At 40.4% G+C, this 18,713-nt stretch overlaps 2 protein-coding genes across 3 annotated transcripts in view; one reads left to right on the top strand and one right to left on the bottom strand.

Annotated features, from left to right (window-relative positions):
- The first annotated feature begins 4,860 nt into the window (after positions 1-4,860).
- The window catches only part of gtf2f2b (general transcription factor IIF, polypeptide 2b), a 19,200-nt gene continuing 5,347 nt past the window's right edge, over positions 4,861-18,713 (top strand). The window contains exons 1-4 of one of the 2 annotated variants that reach the window (XM_017710788.2): positions 4,861-4,981; positions 5,121-5,194; positions 5,295-5,310; positions 6,050-6,194. In XM_017710788.2, the coding sequence (XP_017566277.2) occupies positions 4,913-4,981; positions 5,121-5,194; positions 5,295-5,310; positions 6,050-6,194 (304 nt within the window). In that variant the 5' untranslated portion in view covers positions 4,861-4,912. Of the gene's footprint in view, positions 4,982-5,120; positions 5,195-5,291; positions 5,311-6,049; positions 6,195-18,713 lie in introns of both variants that reach the window. The other variant, XM_017710787.2, reaches the window with a different exon arrangement.
- On the bottom strand, positions 12,503-13,881 carry kctd4 (potassium channel tetramerization domain containing 4). Its single transcript, XM_017710785.2, has one exon. It carries the CDS (start codon positions 13,817-13,819, stop codon positions 13,043-13,045), a length of 777 nt encoding a protein of 258 aa, XP_017566274.1. The 5' UTR covers positions 13,820-13,881; the 3' UTR covers positions 12,503-13,042.

Raw genomic sequence — 18,713 nt, 5'->3', positions numbered from 1 at the left:
AAGGGGGGTGGCCGAAATGAGCATAGAAACAAGGGAAGAGTCACAGGAGGGGATACCGAGGTGGCCACGAGGTCTAGAAATCATCCGAGGCCAAAGTATCAGCAGAAAGAAGCCGTGCCCGCTCTGTTACCACCCTCTTCATGTTCACCCTTGACTTTGAGTAGCCTCACGTGCTTGCTCAGTCCGTTCGGGAGTGACTGCGAGACGCAGCGAATGAAAAACTAACGTGAATGAAGGCGTTATCTCGTCTGGACCTCTTAGGGCTGTCAAGGTGATGATGGAGAATGGGCGTTGGCCTTGTGTCTATCATGTCCTCCCGCCCCAGGCGGTGCAAACTAAAGAGACATTCTGGCCCAAACTAGCACGTAATATGTTGTTTTATGCCTCAGCCTCATCGGTTTGACAGAATTCACGATTTTGTGTCCTTTTTTGTGTTTTCTCACTTCAATACCCAACACGCTTTAGGCAAATATGTCGTACAATAATTGGGAGTCCAGTAATAAAGAAATCCCGACTGCTAGTCATCCAGGCTAATGAATATACCTGTGACGTTTGGCTTCTTGGCAGGGATGTTCGCTATCTGGCTTCTTTCAGCATTAGCCAGGTACTGAAAAAGAGCAGTTCAAACAGTATCCAATAGCTTTTCACAGGTTCCTGCCACCTTTGGAGTACATCATCTCGAGGCGTTCTTAGTCTTTAAACAGGAAAATCTTGCTCTAGTAACTCCCCTGGTGCCACTGTAGAGAGCAAGTAGGCATGTTTACAACAAATGTAGTGATGGTTTAATTTTTCATTTTCACCAGAGTGCCCCTTTAAAGAGTCCATTAAGGATTGCATTCTAATTTTCACATGCTCTGTGCACCTTTTTAAAGTCTTCAAAAGAAATTATGCTTTCATAAAATACTGGCTGGTAATGACACTGATTAAGACTTAGATGCATTAATTAGGCTACATAATAAATTTAGCTTAAACAGTTTGTGGAGCGTTAAGTTTGTTTTATCTGGGTCAGCAGCTTAACAAGATGTAAACAGATGTATGAGAAAACAGGCCTGTTAAAATGGTCCAGAAAATTGTCCTGTTTTCACAGAACAACTACACTGAAAGAGGAGCCAGATTTTTCCACAGACAGAGCAGCACAAGCAAACACATGTGTTCACTGCACAATTATTTCACACACTGTTTGTTGGTCGCTTCTGTTTGGAGAGGAACTAAAGAGCTAAAGTTCTAGGCTCAGTGCTAGACTGTGTCAAAGTTTTCAAAATATGACATTCACATTGGGTAATGGACATTGCCTATAGTGATGTGTAGGACTATGGCATGATGTGACAGGTAGCTATGCGGTTATACAGATCAAGCTATTTGTAAAGCAGAAGGCTACGTAACAGCAGTGAGTATCTTGGCTGGACGTTTACACAGAAGTGATGTCCAGTGTAGTCTCTTGAAAATGTGTAAAGTAGGTTTACCACTCATTTTTTCTGGAGCTCTCTAGTTACTGTGGTGTTTGTTAGTGTGGTGTGTATTATGTAACCACTAGTACAAAAACAAGCACAAAAGTGTGTGTGTGTGTGTGTGGGGGGGGGGGGGGGGGGGGGTGTTGAGGGGGGGTTGGGGGTGTAACGTGGGTTAGTCTGACAAATTCAGAATGAGTAATTGGTAATGCTCTCTATGGTTTTTGCTAGGAGAATTATGTTGGTCATATTTTGATGCCATTTTGATTGAAGTGAGATACTGGTGCTAGTATCAGTGATAGTTTTATGTAGGATGAGGATTTTGAATGAGGAGATTTGTATGTATGTAATTTAGTGCTTGTTGGTGTATAAATTTAGATTTTTTAGACATATTTCTTAAATGTTTGACAGATAACTGCATCCACACTGTTGATGACAAGTGCTTTTACTTCAGGGGCTCTTAGGTAACACTCAGTGAAAGATGACTGTGGAAAGGTGTTACATTCTATAAGGCAAAGATCACTGCCAGCCTTCATCGATGAGTTACTTGTGTCAAAGCTATTTGATGTGAGATATGTGATGTGATTCTTTTCTGTTTGGGCCTGAACAAGAATCAGCCTGATATGATTCCATGCGCCAGAACAGTAACTGTGAAGAAAAGGTATAAGATGCCCTTCCAAAATGAATTTGTGCCCTTTGTCACTGGCAGGCAATATTCAGAGCAGGCAGACAGGCTGTACCCATCCATACAAATGTCGGAGGGAGAGAGCCAGCAAGAGCTGATTGCAATGTAAGCGTCTGGTGCTGTCAGCAGCTTTAAATCACACTGGCACTCGACAACAAAAAAACACAGAGAGCTATTGTCCTCCTGAACAATTATGGTCAATTTAAACACTGCTGTCTGCTTTTAGTTTGTAAACATTTATTAAAATGATATCTTTTTGATTAGATTAAAGAATAGGACCCACTGTTGAGTCACTGTTTGTATGTAATCCAAGGCTTCAATTGAAAGCAAAACAACAAAATGGTGCATTCACAGTACTAGGCCTACTGTACTTCCGACGCTGTTCTCTGCTGCTGACACGCGAGCATTTGAACATGTTCAAAGATGTTTATGGGTTTTGAAGTATGTGGAGCCAGCTCATGAAGCTGCTGCTTTGACGCTGTAGTCCTGAAGCGAGGTGAAATTCCTGAAACAACAAAGGCTTATGGGAGAGGGAGGAGCAGGAGCATTTGCAGCTAAGCAGACTCTAAAGTCTCTCTATTCTGATCTCAAGTCTGCCGTCTGGGATTCGTGTCCACCTGACTTAAATGTGAGTCAATAAGATGGGGTAATAAAGGCCTGTTTTGCTGTAGAGCGCTCCCAAAAAAATAATCTTTATGTCCCCCTGGTTTTTCTTCCTACATTGTTGCCAGCCTCAGTCCAGTCAGCTTCTGATCCATCAGGACGGTGAATACTTCATGCCAATCAAAATTCTCAACCTTCAAGGTGCATACAGGGGTATACCATCTCTCTACACATCTATGCCTGTCATGCTTTCAAATTGACAAAGTTGCCAAACAAAAAAGCCTGTTAAAGATAGTAATGAAAATTTCTATAGGGTTTTTTTGTTGGCTATGTAAAACATTTGGCTCTCCGTTATGACATTTACTTTGATAGTCCCTACAATATTCAGAACAAGGTTTTCCAGGTTATATATTTCTGTAAAATGTGTCTCATATAACAAAACCAACATCAAGGAAAATTCATATGCTGTTTTGAAGTGGTTGGTGCAGAATTGGTGTCACATACAGTGTTTTCTACTTTGTCAAATGGAATTCATAGAGCTGATTGAGACACTCAGTACAATAAAAATGTTAAGCTGGTTTTATTTGCCAGTGCTGATTAGTGAGTTCACTGGGGTCTGCCTTCACCATTCCGCTTTACACTATTCTGTGGCAACTCTGTTACGTGAGTCTTTTATTTCTAATTTGAGTTTTATTGTGTAAGGCAAACAGTAACAGTTCTTCTCAGTGCACCTGATTTCTTCACTGTGTCCTTTAGTAAACCAGCAAGGGTAGCACTTACAATATTTCATCACTCTGTCATTGGGAATGACCTCTGTCCTTGTTAAGGTGCTTGTTTCAGAGGTTTGATTTCATATGAAGATGTGATGAAAGATGCTTTCTGCCTCTGAAAGCTTGTCTCTATGTGCCGTGTGTAGTGTCCAGTATTTCAGTGTAATATATATATGTCAGAGTGGAAAACTAAACCATTCACAAAAAAGTCAACTGATACTTTGTGTAATAGTATTTTCACTCCAAGACGGAGGCTATTTTCAAAACGGCTATCTATCTTAGTAAATTGTATGTCAAAATAGTATACCACCACAAGGACAACATTAATTAGCATAGTACTTATAGTATATATAGCGTAGTTTTGGGCACAGCCTGTATTATTTTGCAAGAAAGCATATTAGCATGTAAAACCTGATCATTAGATGGAGTCCAAGGCTGCCACCTAGGGGATGCTACTTCCATTCAGGGTGTACTGAAGTATTTCAAGCTAAAACAGTAAAACATATATATATATATATATATATATATATATATATATATAGAGAGAGAGAGAGAGAGAGAGAGAGAGAGAGAGATGTATGTGTATACAATTAGAGCAGAGTGGAGAATAAACAACAGAATCATTGGCAGTTTAACAATGCTGCATGCTGCTAGCAAAGTAATTGTTGGATTAAGGACATACAGTTCATAGTGTGGCTTGTGTTGCTCACAATATAACATGAAATTCTTAATTAAAAGAACGCAACTTGGCTGAATGTGCTGTACGTAATTTAGAGGGGAATTCAGAGTGGTGTGGTTCAAAATGGTTTATTGTAGAAAAGCTTTTTTCAGTGTTGGTGAAAATAACCAGGGGCTACAATGTCTGCAACACTAATATAGCCATTTTATTTACTACATGTGCCTTCTAAGTTTTATATAAAACGGTCATGAAATAGTGGTTAATCTAAAAAGTATAGACTATTTTGCCTTAGTACACCCTGCATGTACCTCGAGGTCATGAATAGATTCAAATAAATGAATTAGTGTGGCCAAACTTTGTCATAAAACTTTTGTAAAACAGTGTTTCAGCCATCAGGCAGCATATTCATAACCATTTTGCATAACAACTTTCTGTAAGGGAGCTTTTAGAGGCATTAAACTCTATACCAAACTATGGTTTGTATCACCACTGTGAACAGTTCTGACTCAGTAAGTTTCTCTAGAAAGGATAATTTCGCACCAAATCACTCCGAAAGACTTTGTTTACATCTTAACCATTTAATTATGTAGAAATTGTAAAAATTGGTGGAGTTCCCCTTCAAGTCAATATTTGTAGTTCACCAGCGTGGCCACTAGGTGGGGGTATATGCTGCACTTTACCTTCACACATATTGTTTGGCTTGAGGTGGAGGTGAGAGGCTGCAGCCATGTCTGACAAAGGCCAGGATGTCGATTTAACAAGAGCCAAACAAAACACTGGAGTTTGGCTGGTTAAGGTTCGTCATATATACAGAACGACAGTTAGTTATGTGGTATAGATTTATTTTTATTTAAAGTCTGCCATAGTCATGCAAAAAAGACAGCTACAGAAGGTTTTATATGAATGAATATGTCAGGGCTGCCATCTTTTCATAGGTTCCTAAGTATCTTTCCCAGCAGTGGGGGAAAGCATCTGGACGAGGAGAAGTTGGAAAGCTTAAAATAGCTAAGTAAGCTTTATCCCCGTCATGGCAATCTACGTTAATCTTTATTCATCTCAAAATGTTTCTAACAGTCCTTTTCAACTTCTCTTTTCATCTCTACAAGAAGCCAGGGGAAAACAACGGTAGGTGTTTCATCAATGATGAATAAAAGCCATGTTATTTAAAGGTGCGCTTGATGACAGGACTAACGGTGATTGCCACGTGTTTTTTTTTAACGTCTCTGCTAAAAAAAAAAACAAAACAAAACAAACAAACAAAAAAAAAACCATGGTAACCAATAAGTTACTTTTGATTCCTGGAGGGCTTAATGGTAGGCCTGTTTAGTGTTTTCCTGATGGGTTGATATCACAGTGTAAATGATGTACTGATTTAACAGGTGTTCTGGGACCGATTCCAGATATGTTTGATGATTTCCTAATGGGATCTAATTGTGTCATACTAGAAAACTAGTGATCTCTAATGGTAACCATAAAGCCAATTCCCATTTGAAGGCATCTAAGCCATCAGATTTGAACCATCTGTCATGTTAATTTGGAAATGTTTTCTGTTCCGTGGTTTGGGATTGAGGGTTGCTGGTAGCTGAAGGTATATCTGTGAAGAATTGTGTTGATGAACAAGTACATTATATAACAAAGCTGAGGTAAACCAAATGGCTTTAGGTAGAAGAGTCGAAAAAAGGCAGCGCATGGCTTTAGAGCACTTCAGTTTGCCACATGATGTCACTATTGATTTATTGCGTGGGAGTAGCCTATTGAAACAATATTTAAACACTTGCCTTGTAAAATGCCTTTGAGTGCACTGCACACACATAACCCAAACTAGATGGACAGCATTTGATGGATTCATGGGTTTGTTTTTAAGGTGTCATTCAGTTTGAACGAGGAGCTGACCGTGGTCGAGAGTTCAGGAGAGACAGCCTCATCAGTGCGAGCCCCAAGAGAACATCCCTTCTCCATGCAGTCTGTGGGGGGCCAGACTTTGGCTGTCTTTACAGAGAGCTCCTTGGGTGAGCCCTGAAGATCAAACCCATTTGATGGAAATATATGCACGCACACATGCAATACTGTGTGAAAATCTTAGGCACCTGAGGAAATTCTACTTAAAAAGCTGCGTGTCTAAGCAACAGGTAGTTTTTGCTCAGGAAAACACTGTTATTAGAATGAATACCAACAACAATAACAACATGTAATAAGTAATGATTTTATATATGGTACTGTTTTTGCTTAACCATTTTCAAATCTCTCATCGAGAAAACTTAGTATTAGTTGTCATCCAGTATCTGGTTTGGCTCAATTACTTCTTTCAGTTGAATCATATGTGCTAGGAACAAATCCATGCAATAGCTGGAGGCATTTAAGAGACACAACCAAAGTTCTGTTCTTTTTACTAGTTACTACTATTAAGTAATTTCTTTAAAAGCAAGAAAGATTTATGTTGTATTTTTTAAATGTATTTATATTTACTTGATTTTGGTATTATATGACGTTTGAACGCTGCAATAAATGATTTTAAACTATTTACTTTCAGTAAATGACTTTTAGTGCCTAAGATGTTTGCACAGCATTTCATATTTATTTATCTTTTTAATATCTGTTTAATGCATGTATTTGTAAAGCGCAGAGAAGACTGCATACACACAGAGTGAACCAGTAGTTTAAAAACAAAAAAATTATCCCCTTGAAATTTCATACCTACATCGCTACCTTGTAAGAGTAGCCTACACAATAGGTGAATATTCTATCTTCAGCTTGGCACTGTGTTGAACAGCAGGGGAGCCTTTAAGGCACAAACTCGCATGTCAGTTGGCTGTAGCTCCACGTGTTTGGCCTCCATTGTTCTGAACTCCAAGGACTCCTAAAGCCCCAGGAATGCATCTCTTCATCTACTGTATGCTGTAACATGCAATAGTTAGCACATCACAGTCCAACAAATATTAATCATCGCAACTTATGCAGAAAACCCACACTTTTTGAAAAATTCAGTATCACTGAATCATTTGTTCATTGCCCAGTCTGTAGGGAGGTTTGACGTAGGTTTGATCGCTTCCTTTGTCGCTAGTTTTGTCCTTTTGAAGACAAAAGCTTGTCATACATGCATGGTTAATGCAACATACCAGCCATTTCTGTTAGTGTGCTTTGGCAGAACATCTAAGAAACTGTAATACACAGATGTATTAATGTGGGACTGGGAATGAGTGGGGGTCGCATTTTAAGCACCAATGTTAAAAATCTCCATTAGTCTAAATTCAATGCCAGTGAAATGTTGCTTTTCTGTTGTACTTTTTTATGCTTTTGTTCCCATTGCTTATGAATTTTTTTTTCCAACTGTCTGCCTCGCTCTTGCAAGCCGCAGGTATTGATTAAGTGGTTGCTAAGCAACAGGTTGGCCACAGAAGTTGGCAATGAATAGAGGCTCTACTGTGCAGTTAAAAGCTTTCTCTAGGCTATGGCGATGGAAAGGGAGGAGGGGGAGTCTTTTTCTAAGCAAGTTATGAATTGAGAGAGCTTTTCACCCTGAACTATCAGATGTTACAAAACGTAAACACTCAAAGCGGTAAAACACTTTGAGAATTTACCCCCGAAAATTCTCAGTAGAAGCTGATAAATGCTTCTTCAATGTAATGGAAGTAAACAGTTTGCAGGTTTTCTTTGCAAACAAGAACCTATGCTAAATTATAATCATCCAGACTGCAATGCGATTGAAAGGACTTGAATAGGCTTCATTATTGTCGCTTTACAATTGTGCTCTTTCAGCAGCAGTCAGTTTCCTAGCAAACTGTTCTTTGTGGCTAATGTTACGACTGGCTAAATTGTGTTTGTAAGAGATGTAAAGGATGTAAAATACTGTAGCATCTAAATGGTCACCCAATAGCATTAGATTTCTTTGGCAGGAGAAATGTTTCATTGCTCTGTCATCAGCTTGTACTGTTGCCATGTAGTCTCAGTTTACATAACCCCTTGGCCTGTACATATTAAGCATTTCAGACTGTTTATTATTGAAGATTATCTCTTGTCATGTGGATATAAAAAACAAACAAAAAAGATACATCTCTTACTCTAGAAATTGACACCAGTGACCCATTGCCTCTTGACACTTGTGGTGGGTTTTATGTGTGGTTCTCTCATCAGTGTGTTCGTGAGATACCATTTCTTTGCTCTCATACACTTGCCTTGCCTTTGTGTGTTGGTCCTAAATGCAACTGGAAAACATTTCAGGTAGATGTCATGGACCACTTGCAATGAATATTCCTCTAATAGATATGATTCAGGCATGAAAGACCGAGTCTTTCCTGGACATTCCAGATTAATTCAGCACTTTTCAGGCACTAAATGGAGTTTGACTTTGGACATCTATAGGTGTATTTTTGGGAGGCTGTTGAAAAAAAGGCTTGAGCTGTGTTTTATGGAGGTTTTTCCTTTCTCTAAAGTGATCAGGCTGCGTGGTTTGTGCAGAGAGCATGTGATAAGAGGGCGTTGGTGAATGGAGGTGCCACAGAGACTTTAATAAGGTGTCAGGGTCAAATGTGAGATTCGCTCCTTGTTAACAGTGCTGCGCTCTCTTGCAGTGACAGGTAGGCTGGAGAGTCAACTTACCTTGACTCATGTAGGCGCGTACAGCCTGTTGCTAGGTCAGACTGGAGCGGAAAGCAGGATGTGGGAACAAGCACGTACATCCACATAGCCTCGGAATTACAGTTTTTACTTGAAAGAACAGGTATTGAGAACGAGGCCTTAAAAAAAAAAAAAAAAAAAGGCCATAAACGATGCTGCGCACAGTAACACACATTTTCATCTGTGGCCTGAAATAGAATGTCACTTTTCAGATCATACAAAGGAGTCACATGACCAAGATAATTAGTGCTGAAGGTTTGGAGCTGCTTTAGCTGTTTGTCCCCCCCCTCTCTGTGATTTTTCTCAATTATTCTGTGAGAGAATTGGAGAACAGCATGAGCCTGAAGCATGTTTAGAGAGGTAAACATGAGTCATAGTAGCTGATCAGAGACACTGTACCAGCATGTAGCTGTGTACCTCAGTACCTCAGAGTCAGCTTTGTTGCTCTGTTCTGTCAGGTAGGGATTACATCTTCCTATCATGTTATGGTGCTCAACTGCAGGCAAGAAGTGCAACAGTATTGTCAGCTTTGTGGCTGCTGAATCATTGAATGTCTTGATAATGATGATAAGAATGGAAACGTCAGATTCTGTGAGTGCAATATTGCACGTAAAGGTGTAATTGAGAATCATAATTTGATTAGAAATTAGGCTAATTTTAGTAGTATGTTTAAAATTTGGTGTACAATGATGATAGACAGCATTCTGTTTCTAGAATTTGCTAAATGATGCTGTGCAATCACTCTGGATTCTTTTCTGAATTGAATTGCTGTTAAATACATGCTGAGCAACTTCAACGACTGTGAAGCAGGTAGTTTTGTTGGTTTTTAAATGCATTTGATTATCCTTGAGGGCTTGCAGGCTTCACACTAATCTCTTCCCACCCATCTACCGCACATTTACACACTGCACATTATTCATGCAAAACACTGATTGGTGTCTGTTGCAGCCCCGTCTTTGTTTTCTACATCTTGTTAACATCACTGCATGTGATCTGTTTAAAATTCTGGTCCCGTTGGCATTAAGAAAGAAATATGTGATGCTTAAAAATACTCACTTCTGTTGTGTTGAGCTTATGACAGTTGAGAGTAGGAGTGCATTATGAAATTTTATGGCTAATGGCCTTTTTTAAAATGATTTATTTTTTTTTTAAATAAAAAATCTGGGCTAAATGAACACATGAAAACCACTAGCACATTTCTAGTACTTTGTATAAGCCAGAGTTGCAATAGCATTTATTTGATCTTTCATGGGCCAGACTGGCATTTTTGTTTTGAAATGAAAAATCAGTTGCCTGTTTAGATAATATGAAGCAAATAAAGTAAGAGCCAGCTGGTTATTTAGCACAATGAGTCATACATAATTATGCTGTGACATTTTAGTACAGGTTTAACAGCAGCATTCAAGTCTGGTTTCTGTTAAGTAAAATTACTTAAATAAAACAGGTTGGCTTGGCCAAAAAAAAAAAAAAAACAGCCATCATGTTTTGGGAGCAGAATTTCTGCATTCCAATCTTGACTGATACTTGGTGTGTATTCCCAGTTTGGATAATAGTTCTCAGCATTTTTAGTGTGGAAAAATAATTATTAATTGGTCACTTCTAAAGTCTAGAAATAAGAACACATTTCATCTTCTTCCAGGGATCTTAGTGGTTATTGGGTGATTTACAAGAAATGTAAACTAGAACGTTTAATATAATTACGCAGCATTTCTGTTCTGATGGCAGAGATTTATTCCTGGAAAAGTTACAGAAAGACTTGATTCAAAAACCTTTAGAGACCTCATATTAGAGCTAATTATAGGGAAGCTTAAGCACTGTACATGCTAGTCTCCCAAGTGTTCTGACAACATTTCCATGAATGGAGCTCTAATTGAGTTTGGCCTTGTATAACTGTATTACTTTACAAGGCGCTGTTGCAGACAATACTCCCCCATGTCTTATGTCCTAACAGGTAGGCATATGCTTTCTCTCTTGTGGACCTTGCATTCAGGTCTAATGCATTACAATATATTTGAAATTAGTTTCAGAAATCCAGTCCAGCATGTTCCAGTTAAAAGATGTTTTAAATACACAACTCGCGGAGAGTTGCTTGATTGTATAATGTTGTCTGATTGTTTTGTCTGTCCATATGCTTGGTGTTGATGTCTATTCATCAATTTTTTTGTGCTCTTATTTAATGATCAGATTTGTCTACATGCAACTTTGATTAATAAGGGCCAGTGTGTGGTTAACAATGGACTTGATCTTTTGTATTTTAGTGGAACCTACTACAGATATAGACTGTTAAAATGTTCTGTTTCTGTAAAGGAGTGAATATGCCTGACTTAATGAATTTCTTAGTTGATCTTATTTGCTAGGATGATAGAAACTAAAGTATCATGTAAATGCATGAAGGTGAATCTGGTCTATTCTCATTCCTCACTCTGTCTTCATGAACAGACAGAAATGTGGTTGAGAAATTGGTCTCCCAAGGGCATGTGCCACCTTGATTTCACGTGTTAGCTTGACCAATTAATTATTATATTGTAAAGGAGAGATATTAGTCATTCCTCCCCTGGAACACTTGAGAATCAGCAGGCTTTTGTTGTAATGTAGGAGTCTTGTTCGCGTGGCAGCAAATGGATGTGAGACTAATCCATGAATATTTGAGCAGATAATGGGCTCTTCCATTTGAAACAAACGTGCTCAACCCCCCACTCCACCCCACAAGGTGTTAGTTGCCCGCTGCCTGTGGGTTAGAGATACATCATCAGTCACGGATAAGGGCTAATAAGCCCCACAGTCTCTCATCAAAAATGAATGATCCTTATCTGCAATTAAAAATGGAACCAGTTTGATGTTCCCACAACAAACTGTGGGGTTGGGTCTGATTCCTTTTCCTTGTGTCAAGTATTCATAATGACTCATTAGTGGGAGATGGCAGGACAGATTCTATGGAAACAGATGGATTTTGTGTGGAGATGCAGTCTGCTCAATTTGTGGGTGTAACCATGTGTCCAACGTTACTTCATTTAAAAATGACTGACTTTTGGACTGTGACTTAGTTTAGCCTTGTGCTACAGAAACTGGAACATTGATATTCGCCATTTGTGCATTGTAACCACCCCTGAATGCAGGGTGGTCATGGATGCATTGATACAAATAATGGTGAAACCTATGCCTAGCATTAGTCAGATTCTTGAGTTTCACAGATTGAAAATAAGTACAGGTAAGCCGTAGATGATCGATGCTTATCTCACTTAACAGGTGAGGTGTAGTTCCTCTAAGTGTTTAAATTTATTTAGATTGATATCTATCAATGTGATCCATATATACACATTCTCTTTTTCAATATGTAATGACCACACCCTTCTAAATGGTTTTACAAATTAATAGCTTTGCCGTTTTAAATTAGGATCAATGCTTGGGGAGATATTTAACAATTATTGAATTGTGGCTGTCTGTTTTTAGGTCATGCAGAATATTGCAAAGGCTTATTTAGGGCATGATGTAGTCTCTGTTACAAGCTGCCTTCACTGTTACCAAGGAAATGAACTGTAGCCATGTGTATATTGGACCAACTGTATTTCATCGAAGTATATTACACAACCTTCAACACTGCTATTGGGTGATACTGACATTGTCACTAAGTGGCTTACTGACTAATCTAACAAACTGTAGCATCCTTAGGAAAATGTCCTCAAATAAGTCATGTAGCAGAAGGAAGCATTTATAATCTTTATTTTGGAAAACATTTACAGGTTCTGGATGACATTTTGCTGTCAGCTTCACTTTTCACAAGACCAGCAATCACAACATTTGCTCCCAAAGGTGAACAGAATTTGCACATGCATTAAGTAGTATTTCAGCCTGTTGATCAGAAATCACAGTAGTTGTATGTAGCCAGTTGCTATTGCCACTTATCTGAAGAGATTCTGTAAAGAAGTCAAAAGGTGGAATAAGCTGCAGTTCAGAGGCCATGTCCATGTGCAATTCCTCTTCCTTAAAAAAGCCAGCTTTTGAGGGACTATGCACAGTATACCAGAAGAAAACACAATACATAACACCTCTTTTACTTTTCAAGGTTGGTAGTAGGAGCTGGAGGAACGCAGAAGCAGAGTTACTTGCGGAATGTCTTTTTGTAATCCAACGTGGGTCCTGTGCAGATTATGCTGATGCCATGGGGATGTCAATGGGTGGTGGGATGGGTGGTGGTGCTAGGTCTTGGTGGGTCATGTGGTTTGTGGCGCCAGTTCTGGTTGGGTCACTTGACAAAGTGCAGAGCCTCGCATTGCACTACCGATCCCCGGCTGCTGTCTAGGCAGGTGAGCAGGCGGAAGCCTCCTCGCAGAGCCATCATCACCGTCTCCAGCTTGAGTGTCTCCAGCGTACACAGGAATGTGCTGTCCTCCTTCAGAACCAGCCGTGAGCCCTGCTCTGACTTGATGAAGTGGCGGAACTGAATGACATTGGATGAAACCTCAAATTCCTCAGGGAAGCCATCCAGCCGGCTTTTTGAGATCTGGACTAGGCGCCCCTTTACCTTCTCGATGAAGGCTGTGTCGCTGCAGTAGACCTTGAGACCCTGTGAGCGCTCGTGGCTGTCTGTCACCTCCAGGAAGGCAGGCTCACGGTGGATGGCCTGCTGCTGCTCCCAGTCCTGCAGGGCTTGGGACAGCTCGCTGAGCCTGTAGTAGTCAGCCTCGCGGCGCAGGAGGGCCACCTCCTTGAAGTCGTCCGGCAGGATCAGCTCACCTGTCCGTAGGAAGTTCAGCACATGCCGGAAGATGGGGCCATCGCGGTCAATGAAGGTGTTGCCCATAGAGTCGATGTGCTGCACAGGTCTCTTGCCGCTGACCATCTCTTCCAGCAGGGAGCCAGGGTACTTGGCCAGTGTCTGCCGCTGTGCTGCATACAGGTAGCCCCCCACGTTGATGGTGATGGTGCCCGAGGAAGGCTTCTTAAAGCTCTTGCTGGGCTGCAGCAAGTCCGGATTGATCTGCCTCAGTTCGCTCTCCATCCTTCTGAGATTCCATTCCATGCCGTTTCCCGAGCCCAGCCTGTTGGAGTGTGTGTAGGGGGGGGGTTGAGGGGTGGGGGGAGGGTGTGTGTGTGCAAGCGAGCAAGCGAATAGGAGCTCAGCTGAGCGACGCTGGCATTGAGCGCGGGAGCTGCCAGCAGTGCCGGAGCCTTTCACAGCCATACGCGCGCACACGCTCACACACTCTCAGGAGGAGGAGGTGGAGGAGGGGTGTTAGGGGTGGGCTCGCCTGCGTCAGTGGAGGGGGGCTGAAGAAGGAGAGTGCATCGCTTGCTGCCCTCCACTTTAAAGGATGGATTTAATCACATCTCCACTCCAGCGTGCTCCTCCGCTCTGCTTCAGCAATTAGCGTTGCTCCGCTCTGATGAAAGGGCCTCATCAGCTGGGAGGCAGCACGTGAGCTCACGGGAGTGGGCCAAATCGCAGGGACCCCACTCAATGCACTATGCTTAAACGGAGCCAGTGGGAAAGAGGGGGGAATGTTTTAGTGTCCGTGTTAAAACTCTACGCATGTTGATGTTCTCTCATCAAAATCTTTGCTTCAGAGGTCCATCTGTCGCTGTTGTGTAGCATAGCGACAATTGGCAGATTTATTAATAAATGATGGCCAGATCGAGCACAGAGAATTGGTGTGTTTATGTAAATGACTTGTTTCTCATCTTTCAAAAGGCATGAATGCAGTCAGTGTAGCTCTCCCTTTGAAAGGCTTTAAAAGGGAAGGGCTGTCTCTCCTTTGTGATGTTTGCATCAACCCTGGTAAGAAGTGACCAATGGGATCACATGTCAAGACAGAGCTTTTGATTAGTGAGGATGGTTGGGGATGGATTGTAGTTGGTGCGCAATTGATCCCAAGTTGTGTCAATGTTGTAAAAGTAGTGTAGACATACAGTACTGTGTGACTGTATAAATCACTCAGGGTAAGGACTCAAAATTGATATTCTTAATATAGTGTCCTGTGAATGTGGGCTGACGGTGATGAGCCTCCTAAGCAGTGTCTCTGTTTGTCTCTAAGGAGACATGCCTGTACACACACTGTTGTGCTAATGTGTCTTGGACAGTGTTGGACAGTCAGCCTCTCCAATAGAATCATCTGAGACATCTCTCTGAGCTGTCAGCGATGACAACCTGCCAATCATCCAGCGTGATCTCCTTGCTCCAGGCCAGGAGGACTGAGCTTGTAGGTGTCAACATGGTAGCACCATATAACAATAGCATCAGGGCTGAGATGGTAATAATTTCAGTGTTGCATTCACTGTTTTTGGTATCTGAAAACCACTATATCATTTTAAGGTCACTAAGATTTTTGTAGTTGTTTGTAATCAGTTTGACACACTCCTTTTTATTCTTTATTGCATTTTAAAATGTTTGATTCCCTGCTTTACAGTGATATAACCATGACAGCTTAAATGCAGTGCTGTGTAAAGTTAGAGACCCTGCATGCATTAAATTTTCAGTCACAACTGCCATTAAGTACAAATTATTCGTTTTTTTTCTGGGAAATATTTCAGAGGAGATTATATATCAGATAATGAATTTGCAGAGTTAAAAAATTGATTGGATATTAAAATGGGACTATTAACAACTCTGCAAGACTTGGTAGCGTGCCAGAGCTCTTATTATGCATAGAGATTTCATAGGAAGAAATCTAGCTCTTCTTGCTTCAGATCTGAACATTTACCAATCAAAGGGGCTGCAGATGTTCTCAGAACAATTAAGTGACCCTTATTAGTCCCACAACAGGGAAATTTCACCTGCGCATTTAACCCATCCGTGAAGTGAAACACCACATACACACTAGTGAACACACACACTAGGGGGCAGTGAGCGCACTTGCCCAGAGCGGTGGGCAGGCCAAACCGCAACGCCCGGGGAGCAGTTGGGGGTTAGGTGTCTTGCTCAAGGACACCTCAGTCATGTGCGGTCGGCTGTGAGGATCAAACCGACGACCTTCCGGTCACAAGGCTGATTCCCTGACCTCCAGCCCATGACTGCCCCAAGTAATCCAATGGACTGACCACCAACATCACTGAATGTGTCTGGGATTACTTGGATTGTGAGAAGAAGTGCAACCAACTTGTAAGACTGAACTTGGGAGGTGTAAAAAATTCTTTCTGCAGATTGTTTTGAAAAACTGAACGCAAGTACCCCAAAAGAATGGAAGCTGTAATAAGGGAAAGAGTTGACACACAAAATACTGAATAAAAAGCTTTTAAAATTAGGTTTCTGTGCAATATTTTGTTAAAATTGTGTCCTGCTTTTTAATGGTGCTGAAAAATGAATAACTTTTAATGGCAGTTTTGATTGGAAAGTAAATAAAAAAATGGTGGTTTCTGGCTTTTGTGCAACACTGAATCTACCTCAAGATTTTTACTCTTGGACACTAATCATACATTTGAGTGAGCAAAATGTGTCCATTTTACTCCAGCTTTGTTACACATAAAATAGCACAGTCACCGCATTCTAAATTCAGAATTGCTTAAAGATTTAAGCGATGTAGGCCTGATATGACAGTGCATTAATTAGCTTGTCTGGATGAGTCTATACTGTTATGACTGTTTTGTTGAATGCTTTTTTTTTTAACCACTAGTAAAAGAGAAACACCTGCTGTTGATTTTCACAGCAAATGTGCATTTCATGTGCTCTATTATCATCTACGTTTAAGCTTAAATGAAATATATCTTATGTTAGCATTGGTAAGGGAAGACATATTGATTTATATGAGTGTTGTCCTGGAATTTATTCTAGTCGAATATTCATGAGTAAAGGCTCATCAGGATGAATCATATTTGATGGAATATATCTGTCAGAAGAGACTATTTCTGATCAGCATGCCTTTAATCGCATTAGCCAGCTGCAAACATAAATTTACTGAAAGCAGACAGATGTGCGAGTTGAATTGGTTTCCTCTGTGCTTTAGTGAGTATATGTACACTGTGAATTAATGAGTGCATACACTGATTATTGGGAAATGGTGCCTTGAGTTTAAAAGTCTTTAAGGGTAATCAGACAACCGTGATGTGCCATGCCAAGATTTTGTATAAATGGTAAAATCATTAAATTATTCAGAGTTTGCTGAGGTGTTAGCTACATAATTTGATCGACAGTTGACAGGAGAAAGACTTTTTACATTAGACATTTGCCATTTGCAACTGCAAATTACAGTTGACCATCATTGCATAACAGATGGGTAGGTGGTGGTGATAAAAGTTAAGATATGCTAAATAGCAGGTAGCACAAAGATTTTCTCCACCTTTTCTGTCTGAGACACCTTTGCCCATGGTGTTGCCTTTCACATTGTCTATGTATGCTCTATGTATTTTGAGTTTCCTGTGGAAGATTATGTCGCTCTGTATTTTGCAGCTTCTTTTCACCATCCAGACAGTTTTGACAGGCATACAGTACTGTGCAAAAAAAAAACAGAGACTATCCTTCATTCATTTAATTTCCAGCTAAAGCTGCCATTTATGTATGTTAATTATTTTTCAGGAGATATTTTGGAAGAGATTAATTTTAAAAAAAAAATTAAAATCCACTTGTATAAGGAAGTGGGAAGGAAATAAGTGGAAAAACGGGAGTTTCCACAGCTGAATTTCACAAAATCATAGACCATTACAGAGACATTATAAAGGAAGAACCAGTCACTTGCAATCAGCTTGCTAGTTACATCACGAGTGGGAAAAGCTTCCCTCAAGATCTTTGCAAGCACAGTAGCCAGAACAACCCTAAAGTTAAGTTTTTATTGCAAATATAACCAATGACTTCAAATATTATCAAAAACAAAAACTTACCTTCAGCTTTGAGTTTTTGTTCTCATTATTCAAAGAGATGGGCAGCTGAAAAGGCCTTGTAAACAGCATGGAGCATGCACCATAGGAACATGAAGTAAACTCCACACAGCTAGAGAGCACAGGGACACACAAATCTCAGGACAGATGCCAAACCAATATGACCCCCTTTCACAAAGATTTTTTCAGCAACTTTTAAATAAGACAACGCTAACCAGTAGCCTTAGCATTGGAAACAAGCTAATGTTAGCCTGACTACAATGTCACAGTAGTATTTGTGCTACGATGTGTCACTGTAACTCTTACAATCTTAGGTTTGTGGTTATCAAATAAATAAAGCAGAGATATGGTTAACTCTGCATCGGAATGTTTTATCTCTGGCTCTGTCCCTGTTGGTGTGCAGGGGAGGCTGTACAAGCACAATCCATCAGGCACTCCTCTTGGCTCTGATTGGTTGTCTTGATTCGGGCGCAGTTGATTCTTGCCAATAGTATTAAGAGCAGTACATGAATCCAGGAGCCTGATCCTTGAGTGGGAAGATTTAAACCTGGTACATTTTCTTGTGCAAATTACAACACAATAAGTGCTTGTTGTTTCTGCCCATTTAGGGATGTGTGATGTAGTAAGATCTGCTCTGCTCCCTCTCTGCTTTGCAATGCCGGTCTCACAAAGGGGGTCATACAAAGTTAAAGTTTTCAATTTTTGTGCGATGTGCTTCAGCAAAGTCAAATAAGCCTTCTGTCTATGTTGGAGAGAGCCACCAGACATGCCAACTTATCTTCTATTGGCATTGCTGAGGCCGAAGGAAGATCTTCAAGGGCAGCTGGAAACCTCCGATTTTCCATTGCCGGTCTGTTAAACAGTGTAGCCTGAAGTTTGATAATGCTACTGTTTATAGTCGGATGTCACAAAGCAGTGACTCTGAGAAAGGTCTATTAAGAAATAAAGAAAGTGTGCCTCCTAACAACCATTCAAGACCTGGTAGACCACAACAACTGTCAACATTAGATAAACAGTATTTAAATCTTTGATAGAAAATTAAGCTCTACTCTTTCTTAAGATCTGAAAAAAATCCACAGGTTTTCCTGTCTGTCCTTCCACTGTGAGAA

Source organism: Pygocentrus nattereri, chromosome 6, assembly GCF_015220715.1.
Source record: "Pygocentrus nattereri isolate fPygNat1 chromosome 6, fPygNat1.pri, whole genome shotgun sequence".
Taxonomy (NCBI): domain Eukaryota; kingdom Metazoa; phylum Chordata; class Actinopteri; order Characiformes; family Serrasalmidae; genus Pygocentrus; species Pygocentrus nattereri.
The sequence above is the reverse complement of the archived record's forward strand: the minus strand, read 5'-3'. Positions and strand labels throughout refer to the sequence as shown.